Source organism: Nanorana parkeri, unplaced genomic scaffold, assembly GCF_000935625.1.
Source record: "Nanorana parkeri isolate BGI_ZX_2015 unplaced genomic scaffold, ASM93562v1 scaffold445, whole genome shotgun sequence".
In the NCBI taxonomy this organism is placed as follows: domain Eukaryota; kingdom Metazoa; phylum Chordata; class Amphibia; order Anura; family Dicroglossidae; genus Nanorana; species Nanorana parkeri.
The window spans coordinates 314,863-336,457 of NW_017306713.1; the positions used below are offsets into that span (position 1 = coordinate 314,863).

The 21,595-nt window shown below is 40.4% G+C and overlaps 1 protein-coding gene across 2 annotated transcripts in view; it reads left to right on the forward strand.

Annotated features, from left to right (window-relative positions):
- Positions 1–21,023, forward strand: part of FYN (FYN proto-oncogene, Src family tyrosine kinase) — a 115,606-nt gene extending 94,583 nt beyond the window's left edge. Inside the window, exons 7-13 of one of the 2 annotated variants that reach the window (XM_018560284.1) lie at positions 917–1,066; positions 7,337–7,501; positions 10,498–10,677; positions 13,101–13,177; positions 13,733–13,886; positions 17,129–17,260; positions 20,211–21,023. In XM_018560284.1, coding sequence (XP_018415786.1) covers positions 917–1,066; positions 7,337–7,501; positions 10,498–10,677; positions 13,101–13,177; positions 13,733–13,886; positions 17,129–17,260; positions 20,211–20,419 — 1,067 coding nt within the window. In that variant the 3' untranslated portion in view covers positions 20,420–21,023. Of the gene's footprint in view, positions 1–916; positions 1,067–7,336; positions 7,502–7,772; positions 7,929–10,497; positions 10,678–13,100; positions 13,178–13,732; positions 13,887–17,128; positions 17,261–20,210 lie in introns of both variants that reach the window. The other variant, XM_018560285.1, reaches the window with a different exon arrangement.
- The last annotated feature ends 572 nt before the right edge of the window (positions 21,024–21,595 follow it).

Sequence of the window (21,595 nt, forward strand, 5' to 3'; positions counted from 1 at the left end):
AGTCATTCTGACCCTGGTCTCCTGTGTAAGCTAAACTGACTAACATTAAAAATGAGTTGTAATTAGGTGTATGAACCACCAAAAACTTTACATTAGAGCATATATAGAGGACTAAAGAAGCGAGAAAAAGAAAATGTAAAAGTTGCTTTGGTGGGAAGCCTAAAAACCCATCATAATACAAAAAATTTTAGACTTTTGACCTTCGGTATGGTCTGCACAGAAAAAAAAAGCATTTAAAGAACAGTTTAATGCACAGTAAAACACAGCATTCGTTTACTTTGCTTTTCTTGTGTGTTGCGGTGTGAATGTGCCCTTAATCAGTCAAACGTGTATTTTGATTGGTGATTGGGCTGGGCTTGGTGCAACCAGTTCGTCTGACTTCGCCCAAGCCCACCTAAAACTCTGACCGTCACCCAGTCCTCCTGACGAAATCAGTGGTGGCAAGGGAGTTCCAGTCCCTTTGTGAGGTACAGCTTTGGGGCGGGGAATGCACCTCCTCACAACTGACTGGGTCTAGTGAACGGGATGGCAGTTAGAATTTAAAGTGGGCTTAGGCAAACTCAGGCGAACTGGATTTGCACCAAGCCTAGACTCATCACTAGTTTTGATGAATTTGTCCCTAGTCAATGCAAATTGTGGAGAGGCCTAGTGAGGCTGGTTTCTGATTACTAAGCTGAACCTCAGCAACCTGTCAGATTTCATTTGAAATGAACATTGTGGCAATATGTTATCCAGTTGTGATGTAAATTATTTCAGGTTCTGATTTTACCAGTAAAGTTTGATATTGTAGGTTTCCTTTTTTGGATCAGTATTTTAGCATATAGTGTACTTATCTTTCTATGTTATGACTTTGCTATGGATCACAATATAATGTAATTTCATGCCCATATTTTTCTGTGTCTGTAACTTGCTTCAGGTGCCTATTCATTGTCTATTCGTGACTGGGATGACATGAAGGGAGATCATGTCAAGCACTATAAGATCCGGAAACTTGACAATGGCGGTTATTACATCACGACTAGGGCTCAGTTTGAAACCCTACAGCAGCTGGTTCACCATTATTCAGGTATGTCTGGTTTCAGAATATTAGATCAAAAGTTTGTCAGTTTTCATTTAATCTTTAGAGCTAGCTATGAGAAGAAGCTGGGGCAGCATTTTGCAGTCATATTATAGTCAAGTCTTTACAGCGATTAGCCTGGATTTGTTGTTCTCAGCTTTCATTGTAAAGCATGAAAAGTTTCGGCCTGCTGGTGACTCGTACCCTCTGCTAGTCACATAATCCCTTCCAGCCGAATAGAAACATCACTTACGTTTTAGAATTTCACCAGCCTGGGTCTGAAACATTGGGTCATATCAGGATTCTGCAGCCTGTAATCCTGTTTTCCATACATTAAATGAGTTGTGTGGAATATATATCATATATTGTGGTCTACTTCATATTACTTCTCCAGGCTACAGAATAGATAATGTATTTAGCATGCTACTCTATGTGGTTATACAGGTAGACACTTGAATTATTTGAACAGACATTTTAATTCCCCAGTCTTTGATTTAAGTCAAAGCAAAAGGGGGCAAGGGGGATTTTATTATCACTGTAAAAATGGCCATACGTGGAACATCAATGTGGCTGATGATGTAGTTTCAGACCTTATTTGCAGATAACTGGTTTGTTTATGGAGATCAGACTCCATTGCATGATCGGTATCCAGTATGGGACATGTCGGGTGGAAATTTCAATTGGAAAATAGCCATATCTGTCCATATACCCTTAGAAAAGACCATTTCGGTCTTTGGTCTGTATATGCAAATGTAAATGTTTAGACTTGAAGGTTTGTTTCGACATCCAAGGCCTCTTATTTCATATCCATAAATAGTAATCAGGAAAATCCCTGACCCACCAATAACTGATTCATATAAATATCTGCATGCAGATCTCTCTGATCTGTAGAAAATAACACAATTCCGTAATCCAGGCAATCATGATTTAAGAAATGTTATGTGAAGATTGGACAAATCTGCAGGCATATATATTTAGGTGAATAAAAAAAAGAATTAAAGTAGAACTATGGGGTCTATTCACTAAGCTGCCGTAGGCAGCCGAGTGAATAACCGACCCGAAGTGAAGTGAGCTGAACGCTGTTCGCCTATTCACTTCAGGCTTGTACCGCTGATTTCAGCCGCGCATCGGCTTGCTTGGTGTGGCTTCGGGTCGGCTGAACATGCTCAGCATGTTTGGCAGACCGGAAGTGCAGAAGGAGTTTGACTCAGCCGATCCAACATCTGCATCGGCTAAGCCAAACCTCCGGTAGGCTACTCGCTGCTATTCGGTCTATTCTCATAGAGAATAGAAAAATAGTTTAAAAAAGTAGAAAACAAAATGGAAAACTATTTTCTATTGGCCGGGTGGTTCTGCTGCCGTCAGAATTAAAAAAAAGAAAAAAAAACACCATAGGAATGCATAGCTAGATTCCTATTGGCTATTTCACTTTGCAATAGCCAATAGCAAACCAGCTACTGCACCCGCCCTCTGCTGCTGTCAATCACTAAAAGGGGACCTGATGGAGAACTTCAGGTCCCCTCTGCGGATTGACAGCAGCAGTGGGCGGGTGCAATAGCTAGTTTGCTATTGGCTATTGCAAATTGCAATAGCCAATAGGAATTTAGCTATGCATTCCTATGCTGTTTTGTGTTATGTTTTTTTTTATTCTGATGACGGCCAGCGGCTAAGATGTGAGAAGAAAAAAAAGAGTCAACAGAGCAGGGAAAGGTTTACTCTGCTCGATCGAGCAGAGTAAAACTTTCCTGGAGAAAGTGTTTCTCTCCCGTGAGCCGCTGTTAGCCAATGGCCGCCCGTTCGGCCAGCTTCGGCTTTCACCTCGGCTCAGTCGAGCTGAAGCATATGCCTTCGGCTCGACTGAGCCCCTCGGCCAACTTCGGGAGCTGTATGGGCTATAGTGAATAGCCCGTACAGCAGCCATTCGATTCTAGGGCTAGATCCTTCGGCAGCTTAGTGAACATACCCCTATGTCTTCCCATTTACAAATATATGCTGCAACACTTAATTATACACACATCTGCACTTAGAGTTTTTTCTTGGTCCCACTATAAAGCCCCACAAATATCTGTTGAGCCTGCCAGTGAGTTTCACCGAATGCAGCTTTCTGTGATGGGGTGGAAACAATGCTGCACTTCTCTTGACTTCATGGCAGCATTGCCACTCTCATGTGGACAATGCCTGTTTGCTCTACAGTGGTACGAATAAATGGTGTATAGAGTGTGGCTATCAGCATTGTCACTGCTGATTATTTTCACCCCCTATTAGTCTACTAAATATACCATTGAAATTGTTTTGTTATATCCGTTCAAAAAGCTGATAAAATACCAGTTGATCCTGCCAGAAATCTTATGGGCTCATAACTTTCTGTGCTCTCTACCTCTGCTGACATTTGTCAGTTAGCAATGATCACACAAATATCCATGAGTTACAGAACACCTGCCTCTACATGGGAAAACAAAGGGGGGGTCAGGGTTTCCCCAGGAGTGGTGTCACCCGGAGCGGCCGCCGGATGACACCTCGCTGGGGTGTCATTACACATGCGTGTGACGTCATCATGCGTGTGCGTAATGACGTTATGCATGCTTACCTGCCAAAGGACACCCACAAAGAGAGGAGGGGATGTTCATTCGTTGGTAGAAGGAATGCCGCCGGCTACCCTCTTCTGTTGTGCGACTGTCGGACTCTTGATCCGTGATCGAGTGCCCGACTTTTCAGAGGTCTCACTTGATGGTCTCACCGGGTGTGTTATTGGCAGGATCACAGGAAGTGTGTTATTGGCAGGATCACCTGGTAATTATAAAGAAAAAGGCCTGAAAGAAGAAAATGAATCCAGCCATCACATCTGCTGTAATTTATTACATTGTTTTTTGAATTTAGATACACTTTTAATTTGGTATAGGCAATAGCTCAATTTTACTGCTGTGTGTGTAGTAGCCCTGTGTCCAATATTGTCTCCACTGTTATTTCTTTGTCTATATGAAATGCTCTTTTCTTCTGCTCAGCATCTATTGCTTTGCTGGTACCTATTATGTATTGCTTTTAGCATGTCTTTCATTATTAAATGTATGCAAGTTATAATGAGGGGAATTTAGCAAAACTGGAGCAGGAAGAATCTGAAGCAGTTGCCCATGGGAATCAATCAGCTTCTATCTTTCATTTTCAAAACATAACTGAACAAACTGCAGATAGAATCTAATTGGTTACAATGGGCAACAGTGGGGGGAATTTATCAAAACGGGAGCAGACAAAAACTGGAGCAGTTGCCCATGGCAACCAATCAGCTTTTATGTTCAGTTGAGATTTGAAAATGAAAGAGAGCAGCTGATTGGTTGCCGTGGGCAACTGCTTCTGTTTTTGTCTGCTCCAGTTTTGATAAATTCCCCCTAATGTGCCTGGTTTCTGAACTTAGTTAATGAAAAAAACAGGAAGACATTCATAGGGTGGGTATATTTTAAAATAAAATAACAACTAAAATGTATGTGCTTGCTACAACTAAGGTATACACATTCTATTCTGCGTCCAGCGACAATCATCTATCCCAAACAAGGGATGCCACAGGAATCCCAGAACGCCTCATGTGAATGTGGCCTTAGTGTAGTTGCTGGCCATACACTGAGTATTTTTAACCTGTGGACTGAACAAAGAAAATATTCCAGATTCCTCCATCAATGCTTACAAGCTTCGATTAAGGAATCTTCCGCTGTCTTCATTGACTCATTGGCTGCCCGCTCTGTTCGTACAAGATTTTCCGACCAGCTCTATTAAGCAGCTGATCAAAGGAAGCCGGCCGAAAGGGTGCCAACAGTGGCACCGACTGTGTGAATTGTAGCCGGTTCATCAAGAACGAGCTAAAATTTGCACAGTGTATGGCCACCTCTAGTCTGTACAGCATTCTTAAGTAGAATTAGCACAGATACACAGTAGCCACCAAAGGGCATAGTTTCCGATTTCTCCAACTGACTCCCTGTGTCACTTTTACCTTGCACGTGAGATCACAGCTCATGATATAATAGCACAAGCATATTCAAGTAGCCTTCAAAGGCATATATTTGTGGGTGGCCACTGATAAATTACAGGCTCTGGGGCTGTCATTCTGATTCTAAATTCACTGCCTATTAAGTCACCTGGAACAAATATTCAGGATGAGAGTTTAGACTTCACTGGTGGCATGCTTATTTCAGGTTAGTAGTTCGCTATAAAACATATAGATGACAGCTGTGAAGCCTGAAAGGTAAACATGTGTACTAATATTACAAGAAAAGTACATCCTTAATTATGTAAAGTTTTTATAAACAGATATTGCTTACACTAACAGAGAGAACGTGCAATCCATGCTGCATGTAGCATTCCATGACTGATATAAAGGTTTCAGATGCACACTAGAATTTTATTTGTCTCTCACAAAAGCGCCCAGTAAGGAATGTTCCATATGGGAAAATATCCTCTGTGTTTATATGCTTTGTCTCAGTTTACTCCTAAAGCAGCTTTACATGCAAGAACGTAGATGTTTCCTTGCTTTCAGAATCAGTCTGGAGGAACAGGGCCCACAGGAGAGTATGACCTCAAAGCAAGGAACGCCAGCTTTCCATGCTGAGTATTTCAGCTCCCTGCTAAAAGATGGAATGATGCCACATAATTACTCCTCACCCTGTGGCTGATTTAGAAAAACTGAAGAAAATGTCTGTAGTACCCATAGCACATTATACATACTATTTTTATAGTGTGTAAAATAAAAGTAGACGTGATTGACTACCATGAACAATACGATTTACTCCAGTTTTTATTACGTTACCCTAAGGGCACATTCAGATGAGCAGCGGACTTTACCACCCCTCTGAGAAGCGATCCACGGTAGAGCAGCCGCTTCCAGACGTTCAAGAGGCCTCCTCCTGAATGCCTGTGGTTTTTTTTCTTTGATCCCAAGAGGGATTTCACATGGAACCACAGCGCCGCAACCATGTGCCAAGGGTTTGCCGCATGGATTTATCACGGTCCAATTCACCTAAGTGGTCGAGTTTGGCAGGTGGCACACGACATGCTGTATAGTTTTTAATGAGCAAAGCATTATAGCTGCAGCAGTGTGTACAGCACTGTCTAGCTGCAATGCTAACTTATCAGAGGGTAGGTAGGGAGTGGTAAAAATTCAGATCATCCGCCATTTTTTACTGCTCCTTGATCCCACGTGTGAACCTTAGTATGTTAATATTGCCACTCATGCATTAATATGGATAATGAAAAAAGAATTACACTGGGTTTGCTCTATTAACGAGTATTCACTTAGCAAAGTGAATGTTCATTGAACTGAGTAAATAAGGTAAAGCTCAGTTCTTTAAACCAGCGTTTTTCAACCACTGTGCCGCGGCACACTAGTGTGCCGCGGCACACTAGTGTGCCGTGAGATATTGTCTGGTGTGCCGTCGATTAATCGTTAATTTCTTTGATCTATCAAAATTATTTTGATCGATCAAAGTTACTCACCTCTCCGCCGGCTTCCGGGTCTTCCGTCGGAGATCCGGTGACGAGTTACTCCCCTCTCCGCCGGCTTCCGGGTCTTCCGTCGGAGATCCGGTGACGTCACGGAAATCGACGTCATCGGACTCCTCCCCCCTTCCCCGAGTGGCTCTGTCGGCTAACAAAGGGAAGGGTGGAGGACTCGGGTGATGTAGTTGTCCGTGATGGGTAACGAAGGGAAGGAGGGAGGAGTCCGGTGACGTCACGGACATAGACTCCTCCCCCTTCCCTTCGTTACCTGACGGAATCACTACCAATCATATGTTAGCAAAAATCCTGTTTTTCCATTACACAGGATTGAGGAAATTAAGATCCTATTTACTAACATAAACTTAGCAAATTGAGCATTCACTTTACTGTATGAACAGCCTCTACTCCTTCAATAAATGCACACAGGTATGTCTTTCAGATTCTTCATACATGGCAACCAGTGTTTCTGATCAATTAAAATCTCATTACATATACACATGGGGGGTATATTTATAAAGCAGTTAATCTGATATTCACAGCAGGTGGATCTTCCTAGTGCATGCGTTTTAAATGACAACGAGTGATTCACTATGAGTGAATCCATTCACTGCTTTAGAAAGATACCTGCTAGTATATGTCACTTTATGTGATTTGCAAAAGTTAGACAATTTATATCTTTGCTGTCAATGTCTTCTTCAGAAATGTAATGTTTCCTGCTTTGACTTAGGATGCTGTGCCTTGCTCTGGTCTCGTGTGTCATTTCTCTTCTCTTCTGCCCTATTCTTATGTGCCTTTCAGAGAGAGCTGCTGGTCTCTGTTGCCGCTTGGTAGTACCATGCCATAAAGGAATGCCAAGGCTCACTGACCTGTCTGTCAAAACCAAAGATGTCTGGGAAATCCCAAGAGAGTCTCTCCAGTTGATCAAGAGACTGGGAAATGGGCAGTTTGGGGAAGTATGGATGGGTACGCAGAGAATATCATTTATTGTTCTATTTGGCTGCTCTCGTGTGGAGCAGCAAATGGAAAGATGGAATGTGACACAGGGAGAAATAATGAAAGTGCAATGATGTTCTTGCATTTCTACAGAACACATGCGGGTGACACAATGCAGGTTTCTTAAATTTTATATCTTTGCTAGAGTTATAATTATAAAAGGTACAAAACACCTTCCATCTTTCTTATTGCATGCTATAGGTTAATTTACATGTATTTCCGTTAATTTCCTTTCCTGTAGAGAAAGATGATGGTTTATGTTATAATTTAACAATGATTGCACGGACTTATGTACCGCAAACTATTGGATTGTCTAAAGATGCTTGGGAAGTGTCACGGAGCAAAATATGTCTGCTGCAGAAGCTCGGTCAGGGCTGTTTCGCTGAAGTGTGGTATGGTAAGGTGGATCATTTGTTCTGTTAAGGAAACATTAGATATCTTTTTATTCAAAAAAATCAAGTATATACAAACTTTTATTGAAAAAATACCTTATTTAAAGTAATTTTTGTAAAAAGGAACCCAAGGTTGGTGCCATCTACTGACTGCGTTGTTTCTAGAATCTTGCACTGCTAGATTGTTATGGTGAAGATAGAAAACTGGGCCCGAGTGATGTTTTATACTACTAAAAGTTCAAAAGTTCAAAAGCTTGCTAGCTAATTTTGCTCTATGCTTTCAATATAGAGCATCAGAATTAATAGGGTTTATATAAGAGTCTGCATTCCACAAGAATACCGACATGCCACTTAGAAACTTATTACATTGTACATAACAGTCCTTCTCTAGCAAAAAAGATTTTATTCAGCCTACATTGGAATCAGTGTGTTGCACTCTTAACCTGTGGCTGAAATAACTTTTTTTTTTTTAAAGTTTTAAAATCTCTAATTACTGAGACACAGTCCCACCAGGCCCATTCTTGGTCTGATGGTAGTTATAATGTCTTCATCTTGCGAAATAACCTGGTCTTAAGTTCTCACATTTTTAAAATGTTCCTTTTTTATTAAATACATTTTTTTAGATCTGCATTAAAACTAATACCATCAGCTGTTTAACCATAAAAAGTATTGTGCTGTTGTGTATATAGCATCCACAGTATTTTTTTAAAGGTATATTTTTTAATGTTACTTCCTGTTCAACCTTTACATATGCATGTGACTTGCATGTAGGGGGGGATATCACTGGTTGGGATAGTAAAGAAATACAGCTTTAGAGTAAATCTGTTCAAAGAACTCATTTACTTAAGTAGCCCTCAGGAGCTATAGCAGGCATCCCATGGTGACTGTTCTTATATTTATCACATTACTCTTCAGCCCCATTCTACCAATAGAGCCCCAAGAAAAACATTTTACTTCCACATACACTCCCTTTGTCTCGCAATGCATTCCTTAGTGCGCAAGTCACTTGTTGCCAGTCCAGAGAACATAGCCTGTGCAAATATCAACTTCCAGAAAGCTGGTATTTTCATAAGTTTTTCCAGGTCATAGAGCAGTGAATTGATGTGGCAACATAGTGCAGCAAATGTAAGTTCTGAAACCTGCTATAAAGCTTGAGGGTTAGTTAAATAAGTAAAGACTTACTTTTAAATATTACATATACAGTATCTATTTATATACAGATATATGACAGCCATGCTATTGTACCATTACTTTGTGAATTGTAATATATACATAGCAAAGCGTGCACACACTTCTTACTTTTTTGGATCTAGTAACCTTTTTAAAGTTTTAAAACTAAAAGTCCTGTCTAAGATCAACTGCCATTACTTTATTGACCTGTAAACCCTCTTCTCTGCATCAAGCTCCCAACCATCTGAGAGCACCTCAGTGGTTAGTAACAATGCTCTTGGAAAAAATGCATTGGCTCCAGGGATAGTGGTTAGATTGGGTTTATCTCTGAAGTTGGAAAAGATGAGCCCTTAGTATTAAATGGCACCAGAGATCCCCAAGTACACAGAAGTGGATATTTTTATGTTAATAAAGGCAATAGCAGACATCTTGAGGTCCACGATGGTAGGCATGACCATAGTTGTCATTTGCATGACCATAGTTGTGATATGCAAAAATCTGTACAAGCTAGTTGGAATATAATTTAAATCCATTTAAAACTTTTATCTACTGCTGAATTGCAATCTAGTATACACAACCCTGAGGGCCTGTTCACACGACGTCCGTTTTCTGTGCTGACCTGATCCGTACACTCCTGCACTAAAAATGCATCCCAATGTATCCCTATATGTTTTATGGGCTACAGTTCTCACGTGCGCAGTCCGTACAGGTTACGACAGAAAAATACTGCATGTCACATTTTGTCCGGTCAGGAAACGGACCGGAAACGCAAAACGCACTGCACTGCAGCTAACATACTGACAGCACCACTCCAGCAAAAAAATAAATTTAAATTTTAACGCATCAAAAACGCGGCAAAAACGCACTGCATCAGTAGCACCGCGTCTGCAGATCCGCACCTGATCAGGACCTGATATCATGTGAACAGGCCCTTAAAAATGATATGCCTCTGCTTACCCTTTTAAGTAGAAGATGCTGATATACAGTGCAATGTACATATGACAAGGTTCAAAAGTCACAGTATTTCATGCTAGGTGAGTTTTTTTCCTGATTTACATACAGAACCCCCTAAATGATCCAGCTCCAGAAGGATGCTATATAAAATATTTATCTGTTAAATGAAGGCATTTGTTTTATATGTTGCCATGTTATGGTAGACTGACAAGTAGATTGCCTAATGTGACTAACTTGTGGTATCGAGTACCAGTATTGGTTCCATGTCTGTAAAAAAATTTTTACAGTACACACACTATGTAATGGTACAATGGCTGCACTGAATCTACAGTATATACAGTCCAATACCTCTGCATACACTGCTGGTGGTGGTTCACTATTTTTCATCTCATGTCTCTATAAATATTTCAGTAGCTAATGCATTTGTATATTCCGTATTCATACTTATAGGTACATGGAATGGAAACACCAAGGTGGCGATAAAGACATTGAAGCCAGGGACCATGTCTCCAGAGTCTTTCCTGGAAGAAGCTCAGATAATGAAAAAACTGAAACATGACAAACTGGTGCAGCTCTACGCAGTGGTCTCTGAGGAGCCCATCTACATTGTCACAGAGTACATGAGCAAAGGTCAGAAATAATACTGTACAGTAGTAAAGCTCAGTTCACATGTTATAATGAAAATAGTGTTTAATTACACATATATGATATGTATAGTTGATTATGGTTGAGTATATTTTACTGCAATTTACTATAATATATATATATATTATAGTATAGTATTAGTAAGGGATAGAGAAACTGGGATTTTTTTTGTGGCTATTGTGCATACTATTATATTTACACACTCCTGTCACACTGCATAGCCAGGATAGTGACACCGCCATTCAATGTTGCTTTAGGGAACCACTGGTGTGGAGAAAGCTTGCTGAAATTAAAAAAAATCCATTGAAAGGGCAGGAGCATTGTCTGCATTGCTGACCAAGTACAGTAAACACTCACATAACAGGGTCCTAGTACTGTTGTTACTTTATCAACATATGTTAAAAAATATCCGGGAAGTGCTTTACTACAATATTTAGGGACATAAGTGTAATGTGTAGGTTACACTTACCTCTGCAGCATTGTTCTCTAGACTCTAGAGAAGCTGATTGGTTGCCATGCACATCTGCTCCAGTTTTGATAAATTCCTTTTGTGGGGCTGGCTATTTCAAATGATGCTGAGTATTGGAAATGAAAGTGTGTGTGGTCTCAGCAAATGCTGCGTTAAGATGGCTCCTGGAATACTCCTTGAAGCTGGATTTTGTAGCTGATCCTAGCTGTGAAAAATATACCTTTGTGGAACAGCTTAGACATGGTGCCCAGAGGCTATACTTTGCTTCTCTGTGTATATTGATACTACATGCTTTAAATGGTTATTTTTTAACACAAACGAGGTACGTATCTGCTTTCATTGTTGCAGATTCTTTCCAGACCCCCCAAAAAATAAACCCTGCCAGAAAAAAATGCATTGTGTTATTTGCTGCCATCCTAAAAGAGCAAAAAATTCCTAGCACACTTACCAGCCAGCCTACAAAAATAAATAAAACAATTACACTGTCTAACTATTAAGGTTAAAAACAGAGGTTTTAGTTGCACAACGTTTACAAAATATGTGGAAGCCGCATTTCCCCTTCAAGGCCCCTCCGTCCAGTGTGGTCCCAGCTCTATTCTATGAGAGCCTCCATCTTGGGGCATATTTATAAGCAAAGGATGAATTGGGTGCAGGTTTGCCAGGAGGCAGCCCATTCCTCCTTAAAGGCACAGGGGCACACTTGAAGCCCAACACATCTCAATAGCAGCTGAGGCCCCCGGTGTGTCCTGGTACCGAATCCAACAAGTGAAACAAATGGCAAACACACTCATCAATTCATAAGAAGCTTTTAAAGTAAGGTGCACACTTACGATACACTGCACCAGTAAATCAAAGACATCTAAAGACCGTATATAATGAAACACCTACAGCTTGCAGAATAATATGGATCTCTTTAACATTTTATTTCACATTAATATACTGCATTTGCTATTTAAACATTTTAAAAGGTTTTTAAGGTTCCAGCTTGGTCCCTCCATAATTGCTCTTTTTTTAGGTCTGGTGTAGAGACTTGTAGAAATGTACAGGTCCCTGGGCCATAGTTTGGGAACTGCTGCTGAGGGTCTAGTGTCCACACGCATAGTGATGTCATGCAGACCTTCTTTGGGATGGGCAATAGGGCAATTACTGGATCGCAGCCAACATGATCACTCATCTGCCACTATCTCTAATGACAAAAGTATTTATTGAAGATTTCACTGTGTGTGCAGTGTTCCTTTTAAAGAATCTAACAACCTTAGCCTTGCAGCACGTTTTGTCAAGGGAGGTCAAAAAAGGCAGATATACCCACCTGATCCTCAGTCCCGCTGCAGTCAGCATTCACCTCTCTCTCCCTCTGCTCCAGCTATGTAATGTCCCTTCATATCCTCGGCTCTGATGCAAGTCAATGGACCTGCATTAGAAGTGATAACGCCAGTGGTTCTTAAACCGCCGGAGTCGAGGGAAGAAGAGGCTGCGGGTACTGGCCTAGCAGCCCAGTGGGACTGAGGATCTCGTGAGTATATCTGCCATATTTGACCCCCCTGGAAAAAATTTGTACTTAACCCTTGCAATGCAGGGGTAGCCCCACTGCAAGGGTTAGGTTTTGTTTTTAAATTCCCAGTGTTCTTCTTTAAAGTATATCACACTTCGTGCCTTGCATGTTGCAGTAATTCTAAAATCAATTACTAATTTATTTTTTCCATACTGGACCATGTCCAAAAATAAGAATGGGAGTGTGACCGCATTAAACATTTATGTTTGCCTTCCCTAAGCACAGCTAAAAAAAATATTGATGCTTGCAGCTGTTATTTTTACCCTGTATTTGGCAGAATGATTTGCAATTGTTTCCATCCTTCTGTTTTAATTGATGAAATGGTAAAAGTGAACACAGAGCGGACAGATAAATGACAATATTATCTTAAATATTGCTGTATTTTAGGAAGCTTGCTGGAATTCCTGAAAGATGGAGAAGGACGAGCTTTGAAGTTGCCAAATTTAGTGGATATGGCAGCCCAGGTACAGTATAAATAGAGAATCATTCTATAACAAAGCACCTGTTACTTGTTGTAGCAATAACACATTTTCTCTAGCCTTTTTCTGTCTGCTATGAAGGAAACTGCAATTGAGAACATTTGGAATGTTGTTTTTGCTTCCAATGAGAATCAGGGATATAGGGCATATGTTTGGCCTGGACTTACCAAGAGAGGAGGCCTCCCGTTGGCCTGGAGCCTATATAACTGAGATCCTAAATCTGTTCCTTTGTCAGCCTCTGGGCTCTGAAAAAGACAAGATCATCATGTTGCTTATGATAGTCTGCATAGAAAATATTAGTGAGTTAACCAGTGAAAAATGTGTGCTCAAATATAAGGAACGATTGAGTCCATTTTATAGAAAATAGCTGCAATAGTTGTGCTCACCAATCAGATCAATAAAGGGAACTTTTCTGGTGTTTTTGCTTTCATCATAAAAGATCTTCTCCTATTTATTAATAAATAAACATGCCTCATGAAATGTCCATGAAGAAAAGAAAGTCGATTCTAATTCCTGCTACTATACTCATGGTTTTCCTAGGTTGCAGCTGGCATGGCTTATATTGAACGAATGAATTATATACACAGAGATCTGAGGTCTGCAAATATTTTGGTCGGAAATGGCTTAATCTGCAAAATTGCAGACTTTGGGCTTGCCAGATTAATTGAAGACAATGAATACACAGCAAGACAAGGTAAGATGAGTTTCTCCAAATTATTTAATATGTAACTAGCAGGAGCGTACGTGCAGAACTTCATATTAATGTAACAGAACAACTGGAAGTCTGGAGTTCTAGCAACCAGACAATGCTAGATGCAGAATAATAATTTTCCAGGCCTGGGTAGGTACTGTAATGAACAAGACGCAGTTGGGTTTCTGTGTTGGTTTCATATATTTCTGCACAGACACAGTTCATGTTCTAGAACAATCTTTCTCAAAAGGGTGGCACCCTGGGGTGTTTGTTGGAGCTAATCCAAGGAGCTTAATTCAGAAAAAGACAGACGTTTGCCTCCATCCAGGCTTGCTCCACCTCCCGCCCTCGGCCATGCTGCCGCTACTGTGTCTCCTGATGTGCCAAGGAGCTTCTGATGTGAAGGGGGCTCCTAGTGTGAGAGGGGGGCCCTAATGTAAAGGGGAATTATGATGTAATGGGGGGGGGGGTTCTGCTGTGAAAGGGGGGCCCCTATTGGGAAAGTGGCTCCTGATGTAAGGGGGAACCCCACTTTTTTGTATTTTTTGTTGGGTTCCCCCCTCAAAGTCCATACTAAACCCCTATCTCAGATAAGGATCTGGTATGGATTTTGGAGGGGCTACGTGGCATTGTTTTTCATTTTTAAATTTTGCACTGGTGTGCCTCGAGATTTTGCATATTTTTAAACTGAACCGTGACCGAAAAAAATGTTGGGAAATGCTGTTGTACAAAAACTATCCTGCTAATTAGCAAGTGGATATTTACCTAATTGTACATAACAATAGTAGATACAAAGCCATATAGGATGCCAGTTTGCATTGCTGTAACCCTTTTAGATTTTATAAATTACTTTCAGTATCATTTAACCTCATAAGGACTCTTTCGCAAGGCCTTTTTTTTGTTTGAAAAATGTATTTTGTTTTGTAAAGCATAAAAGATGAGGTTACGACGTGTAAATAGATAGCCAACATGCCCAGGTTAAAAATTGTGTGCTTCTGTGAAATGGCAACACAATTCAGTACCCCAAAAAGTCCATAGACGACAATGTAAAAGCCCCCACAGGTCATCAGTTTAGAGATACGCGGAAATTGTGGCCCTAGAATTATTGCTCTTACTCTGGCGTGCATGATGATACCCAACATGTGTAGCGCGATCAACTTTTTCGTATGTAGGCGCACCCAACGTGTGTTTGCGTGAATGTGCAAGCGCTCGCAGGGGATTTTAAACATTTAAAACTAATTTTTACATTATTTTATTCTACATTATTTTTTAACTATTTTTTTCTTACAATGATAGCCTATTGGTGGCGACAGGTCCTCTTCAAGGTGATACTGGGGGTCCAAAAGACCCCTAGTATCACCTTTACACAGCTGAGGGACCGGAAGTGAGGCACTCTGCATTTCTCCCGGTCCCATAGAGCGGGGACAAGATCGTGAACGGAGGTTTGCCGCTCTTTTCCCCAGCTTCCCACCAAACACCCGAGATGCCGGTCCTGGCTCCGCAGGAGGGGCAGTGGAGCCCGGGAAACATACTGGCCCGTAGAAGCGATCTGACGGCAGCTGAGTCGCCAGAATCGCTTCTACTGTAAAGCCAACAGCCCGCTTTACAATTGTAAACAGAGTCCGCTGGGAATGTGTTTACGTGGGCCCGATGCCAATGTCGTTCCATGTACGTCACTGGTCGCAGTAGGGTTAAAGGCCAAGTGTACTAATAACAAACATAGATACCCTTAAATAAATATTTGATGGTAAATAACTAATTATTTTGTTACATGTTGAACTGATTTTCGAACCAGCTAGGATGTAGTGGGCTCGGTCCTTGCTTACTACCTACTATGGCTCCTAAGGGCGTTACATGTCCATAAAGCATTCCAACTATACTGTACTAATAGAAAGCTGGAGGAAGAGAAAAACTAACACAAAAAACTATATTATCAATACCTAGACCTGAAGCAGGTTTGATGATAAAGATGGAAAAAAGTTAATGAACCGTATGCGAGTATGTATGTACAGGCAGAAAGAGGTTAATCAACCAGTTCATATGCACAATAATAAAATGCATCCAAGGCTCTGAAGTATACCAAGGGTATGAACGATGTCAGGAGCAATCAGAATATTTGAAAGGATAAAGATGTGCTGAAATGCACAAAGAAGTATGTCTCCTTCTCATGCAGCTGTCCTCCTGCTGTGCTCTGCCTCTTGTCAGGCTTAGTGCCTTTGATTACTTGTCAGGCTGTAAAGCTGGGAGCTGTCCTGTACATTGTGGGAATCCTGTCTATCTTCCTGGCTGTCCTTGTACAGTACATACATAATCAGAACCCAGAAACACAGAAGAACCTTGTGTCACAGAAACCTTTTTTTTTTTAAATAAAGTTTTAACCCCTATTGTAGTGACTTTGACAGCGGCTGTGTTCTCTGAGTGCACTATTACTATTAATTAACTATGTGACTCCAGACATAATTTATAAATCTAGTAGTCCTTTTTCCTTTAAAGTGAGATTGAGGGGTATAAAACATGCACAGGCTTATATAAAGGGGATCTAGATTGTGTGATCAGTAGGCACATATTACTGTACAGGTATTACTGTATTAGTAAATGGTACCTAAGATTTTTACTGTAGATTACAGAAAATGATTCAAAGCAAAAGCTTAAAATGTATTAATATTTATAGAGGCTTTCAGTATAATGGGACAAGCAACAAAAAGTCAACCAGCTGTTTTTCTCAATTCAACTCAGCATCTAACTGCAGTATGTGGTCATTGATTCATCTTGTACTGTCTGACACTTCAGTCCCCAGCTTCTGCCAGTGACAGATGGTGTTTGTTTCTATGCCGAGCATTGTAAGGTTATTATTTTGTACTGTACCCAGCAATTTTCTGTTTGCCTTTAAGCATAATGATTATTTAAGAATCATTAATATTTTATGGTCCTGAGCAAAGAGGCCACAAGATGAATTGACATTCTAGCTTACAGAATGGTGAATTCAACTGTACATCCTGATAGCTTCCTATGTGTTATTATCAAACCTTATGGCTACTTGTGTTTTGTGTATATCCTATTAGAATAAGAATCCAACTTCCGAATGGTGGCTGGGGCCAAATATTTTGTTCTGCTTTGGTTTTATAAAAGAACCCTATTAATGTAACGTGCTAAATTAAATTCTTCCCATAAAATAATATTTACTTCTGTACCAAATAAGCTGTATGTACAACATTCTGTTAATTTTGCATTAACATTTTCAACAGGTGCAAAGTTCCCCATAAAATGGACAGCTCCAGAGGCAGCTTTGTATGGAAGGTTCACTATTAAATCAGATGTGTGGTCTTTTGGCATCCTACTGACGGAACTGGTAACAAAAGGAAGAGTCCCTTATCCAGGTGAGTTTGCCACATTTAAACAACAATGCTGCACATGCGGTTCTCTACTTCTTAGACTTAGGAAAATAAGAGCATATGTAAACTCAACCACTAAAATCTCATATTAGCTTTAACATGTTAAAGCTAATTTCAAAAGTTATTTTCAATATTCAGAAATTTGGAGCTTTCATTAAAATAATACCTGGTAATCCTGCCTCTTAGGGTCACAATACTCTGTCCCTGTCTCCCAGTTGTGCACTTGCGTTGTCATTATATAACATGGGCTTCTGATGGAGACTGCTGGTGGCTGTTTTAACACACGTTATGAAAGCATGGTCCACTGTTGTTACAATCAACAATCAAGCCCTGAGAGATGCCATGCAGTCATTGCTGTAGTGGAAATGAGTGGTATGTAGAAATGAAAAGAAGCTGCAGGGTATAAGCAGCTTAGAGATGCAAGAAAGGATGAAAAGATGGTAAAAACAAGTTGTTGTTTTTTAAGTCATTGATGATGCACAGTGCAAACTAAATGTTATTCAATTAGGATTAACATCTGCTAAGGATGCTAAGGATATTGCCCATAATTTTCAGGATATGTGCAGGGGTAATAATGTTTTATTAATAGTAATATTGGCACACAGTTACACAGTCGGTTACCTTATTCTTCCCTGTGCCCATGCAGATTATTTTAGGAAAGGAGGAACTGCTATTAAAAAGGGAAGCACTTTTGCTCCTGGGCTTGCTTCAAGTGAAATGGCATACCGGGGGAGCCACCTGTGAATTGTGGATACGTAGTTGGGCATCACAACACTATAACATGCTACCACCACAACCTGTGCTGCTTGCTTTTTAACCCTTCTATGCTATATCCTACTACCACAATTTAATGTGACAACCTGCAAGCAAGAGGCTTTTTCTTTGTGTGTTTAGCTGTAAAAATAGCCTGGCATAAGCTGTTGTTGGATTCTGAGGAGACACAGCAGCAGGCTCATTGTACCTCTCCTGTGCAGACTACTGGCAGCCTGGAAAAATCCATGAATTACAATTTGCTGGCCTCCAGTGAAATTATATTTACCATACTAAAATTTGAACAGCTCCTGGCCAAAGCTAAGCTTTGATTGACAGGCCACAGTAATATTTTAATACACATTAACCAACATTTTTAACCATTTGACTTCCTGGGCTTATGCAGTATTTCTCACTGTGAAATCCTACATTTTGTGGTTTTAATTCCCAGTGCATGTTATCAAATGATTACTGTTTTATCGGAGCAAAATTCACCAACTACCACCTGGTGTATTTAGTTAACTTAAAGTACTCCTTATAATGTGCACATTTATTGCCAGTTCTATTTCAAGAGGAACTCCAGGAATTTGAAACACTAGTCTTTGCATTGGGGCTACCCCCCTTCTGCAGTGGTTAACTGATCTTTTTGGTCTGGGGCCGGAATAAAGAAAATATACTTACCTGATCCTCACTGATGCCAGGCTGATAGATCGGCCCTGCAGCCTCTTCTTCTCAGGGCTGAGGACCCGTGACATCATCATATCGAATGCAGCTGCATTAGACATGTAGGACAGCGAGGGATATTCCACCACCGGAGGAAGGGGGTGAGGTGAGCAGTCTCACCTACAGGACTGAGGATCCGGTGAGTATATTTTCTATATTCCAGCCCCAAGACCAAAATGAGCAGTTAACCTTTGCAGTGCAGGGGAAGCCCCACTACAAGGATTAGTTTTTTTACAATTTTTTAAATGTGCATTAAAATCTTTGAAAAAAATATTCTAGTTAAAGAAGAATGCCAGGCAAAGAAAAAAACGTACCCTTGCAGTGGGGTTACCCCTTCACTGCAAGGGTCAAGTGTTTGTTTTGTCTAGGGGACTCAAAAAAAGATGTTTTACTCACATGATCCCGGCTCCTGCAGCTATCAGTGCTCACCTCTTTCCCCGTCTGCTCCGGCTATGAAAAGTCCTTTGACATCCTCACATCTAATGCAGGTCATTGAACCTGCATAAGACGTGAAGACATCAGCGCTCCTTAGACCACGAGGGTAAAGTGGAGAAGAGGCCATGGGGACTGGTCTAGAGCTGACAGGACCAAGGATCAGATTTTAAAAAACAGCTTTATTTGAGTCCCGTAGACAAATAGAGCACTTAACCCTTGCAATGCGGGAGTAGCCCTACTTCAAAGGTAAGTTTCGTGTTTGCCTGGAATTCTTCTTTAAACCATGTCTACTCCCAAGTTGTTTTGTATAGGCTTAAAGTGTATCTAAAGCCACTTAGATCAACTATGTTGTTGGGCATGGCCCTGTAATGTCAAAAAGATTAATCCTTTATTAATATGTCCTGCTTTAAAATCATACCAGCGTGGTGTAGCCACAGAGATTTTTTTGTACTAGAGTGACGTTTATTCAGTTCAGCTACAGCATTGTCACCCTTTTCTGTGCACTCCTGATTTGGACTAAAACAAGCCATGCCAACACACAGTGCACTAGCACGCACATTCTACCAAGATCACCCGTGTAAAAGTGTGATGTTCAGCCATTGCTGCCGCTCACACACATCCACAGGAAACTTGTGCAAAGAGTCTACAGGATGTGCAAAGTGTAGGGAAAGAGCACAAGGACAACGTAAGGGAAGAATGTTAAAAATATATATATAACCTGAAAAAAGGGTGAAGAGTTTGTAGAAGGCAGGAGAAGTGAACAATGTATGACAACATAGCTGAACTGTAGAGTGAACTGAATTGGAGAATTCTTCTAAATCACCTATGTTGTCCTAGATTGTTCACTTCTCCTGCCTTCTGCAAACTCTTCACCCTTTAGTGACTAACCCTGTACGTATTCTTGTGATCATTTAGTTTTACTTTAATCATTTATTAAGACTTAAAAAAATTATGTGTAACGAAAAGAAAAGGTACAGGTTGAGGAATTGTGTTGTAAAGATTTTAATGTCTGCTTCTTTGATTTCAGGTATGAATAACCGTGAGGTGTTGGAACAAGTAGAGCGTGGCTACAGAATGCCATGTCCCCAAGACTGTCCAAATTCCCTGCATGAGTTAATGCTTAACTGCTGGAAAAAAGACCCAGAGGAGCGCCCCACTTTTGAGTACCTGCAAGGTTTCCTGGAAGACTACTTCACTGCCACTGAACCCCAGTATCAGCCCGGAGATAACCTGTAAAGTTACGCCTGCACCAAGCCATTGCCAGGTTCAAGCCCTAGAAATTGCTTCCAGTAAAATGACTGCCTTCTTCAAGGAGCTGTATCTTCCAGTGTGGGGTTGCACACAAGTGTGAAGCTCTGGACTTCAAGGATCCTCTTTCATGGCCACTTATTATAATAATCTGAATGTCCACTTTGAAAAACAATAAAACAAGGGACAAAGGAAAACAAATTCTCAAGCAAAGACTTTGATGATGGATTGTATTGATGTTATGTAAACTGCAAAACCTCTGTTTGCTGTAAATATTAACTCTGTGCCAATTCCCAATATTTAGAGTTTTCCATTTTTTTAAAGCAGGATCCATGAAATTTTAACCAATGTTCATTTCATTCTACAAGTATTTACAAAAGTGCCCTCCCTAAAATCTAGATGCCGTTTTTTTCCCTCTTTTGGTTTGCTTTTGGTACATATTCCTGTAAGTCATTGTTTTCCAAACCAGTCCTCGTACAACTAACGGTTCATGTTTTCCAGATCTCTTAACAGAAGAGCGGGTGACATAATTAGGGCATCTCGGTAACAGTACCGTTAATTAAGACACCAGTGCACCAGTCCAGTAGTCTGGGAGTCTGGAAAAGTGACTAGTTAGTGGTCCTCAAGTAAGGAAACACTGCTACAAGGAAAAGTAAGGAAACACCGCTGTACATAATGACATGAAATACATCTTGAGCATAAATCGGTGTTTATACCAGTTGACATCTGTATTTAAGCATTAAAGCCACAAATTCACAATGTCTCTTACAAAAAAAAAGAATAATGAGTTTATTCTTTTTATCATTGAAAATTTTGATTGTACTTTCATTGACTGACAGACGATCTTAGAAACAATATATATTTTTAAAAAGCTGACATTTAGATGACATGCTATTAAGATTCACACCGAAGGATCGACTGATATTGCCATATAATAATAAAAGGCCAACCTCCTTTAAAGATGTAGGAGACAGATATACACCACAAAAGCACTTGTCTTTGTTTGTTTTTTCTCTTTTAAAATAATGGATACATGTACTATCTTTAGAATACGATGTATAAATCAGTTTCTTCATACATTGGACTGAAAAGCTGAATGTGACTTCTGGAAGACACATCAACGTCACAGTTGCTACCTACTAGATTTGTTTTGTTGTTTCTTTT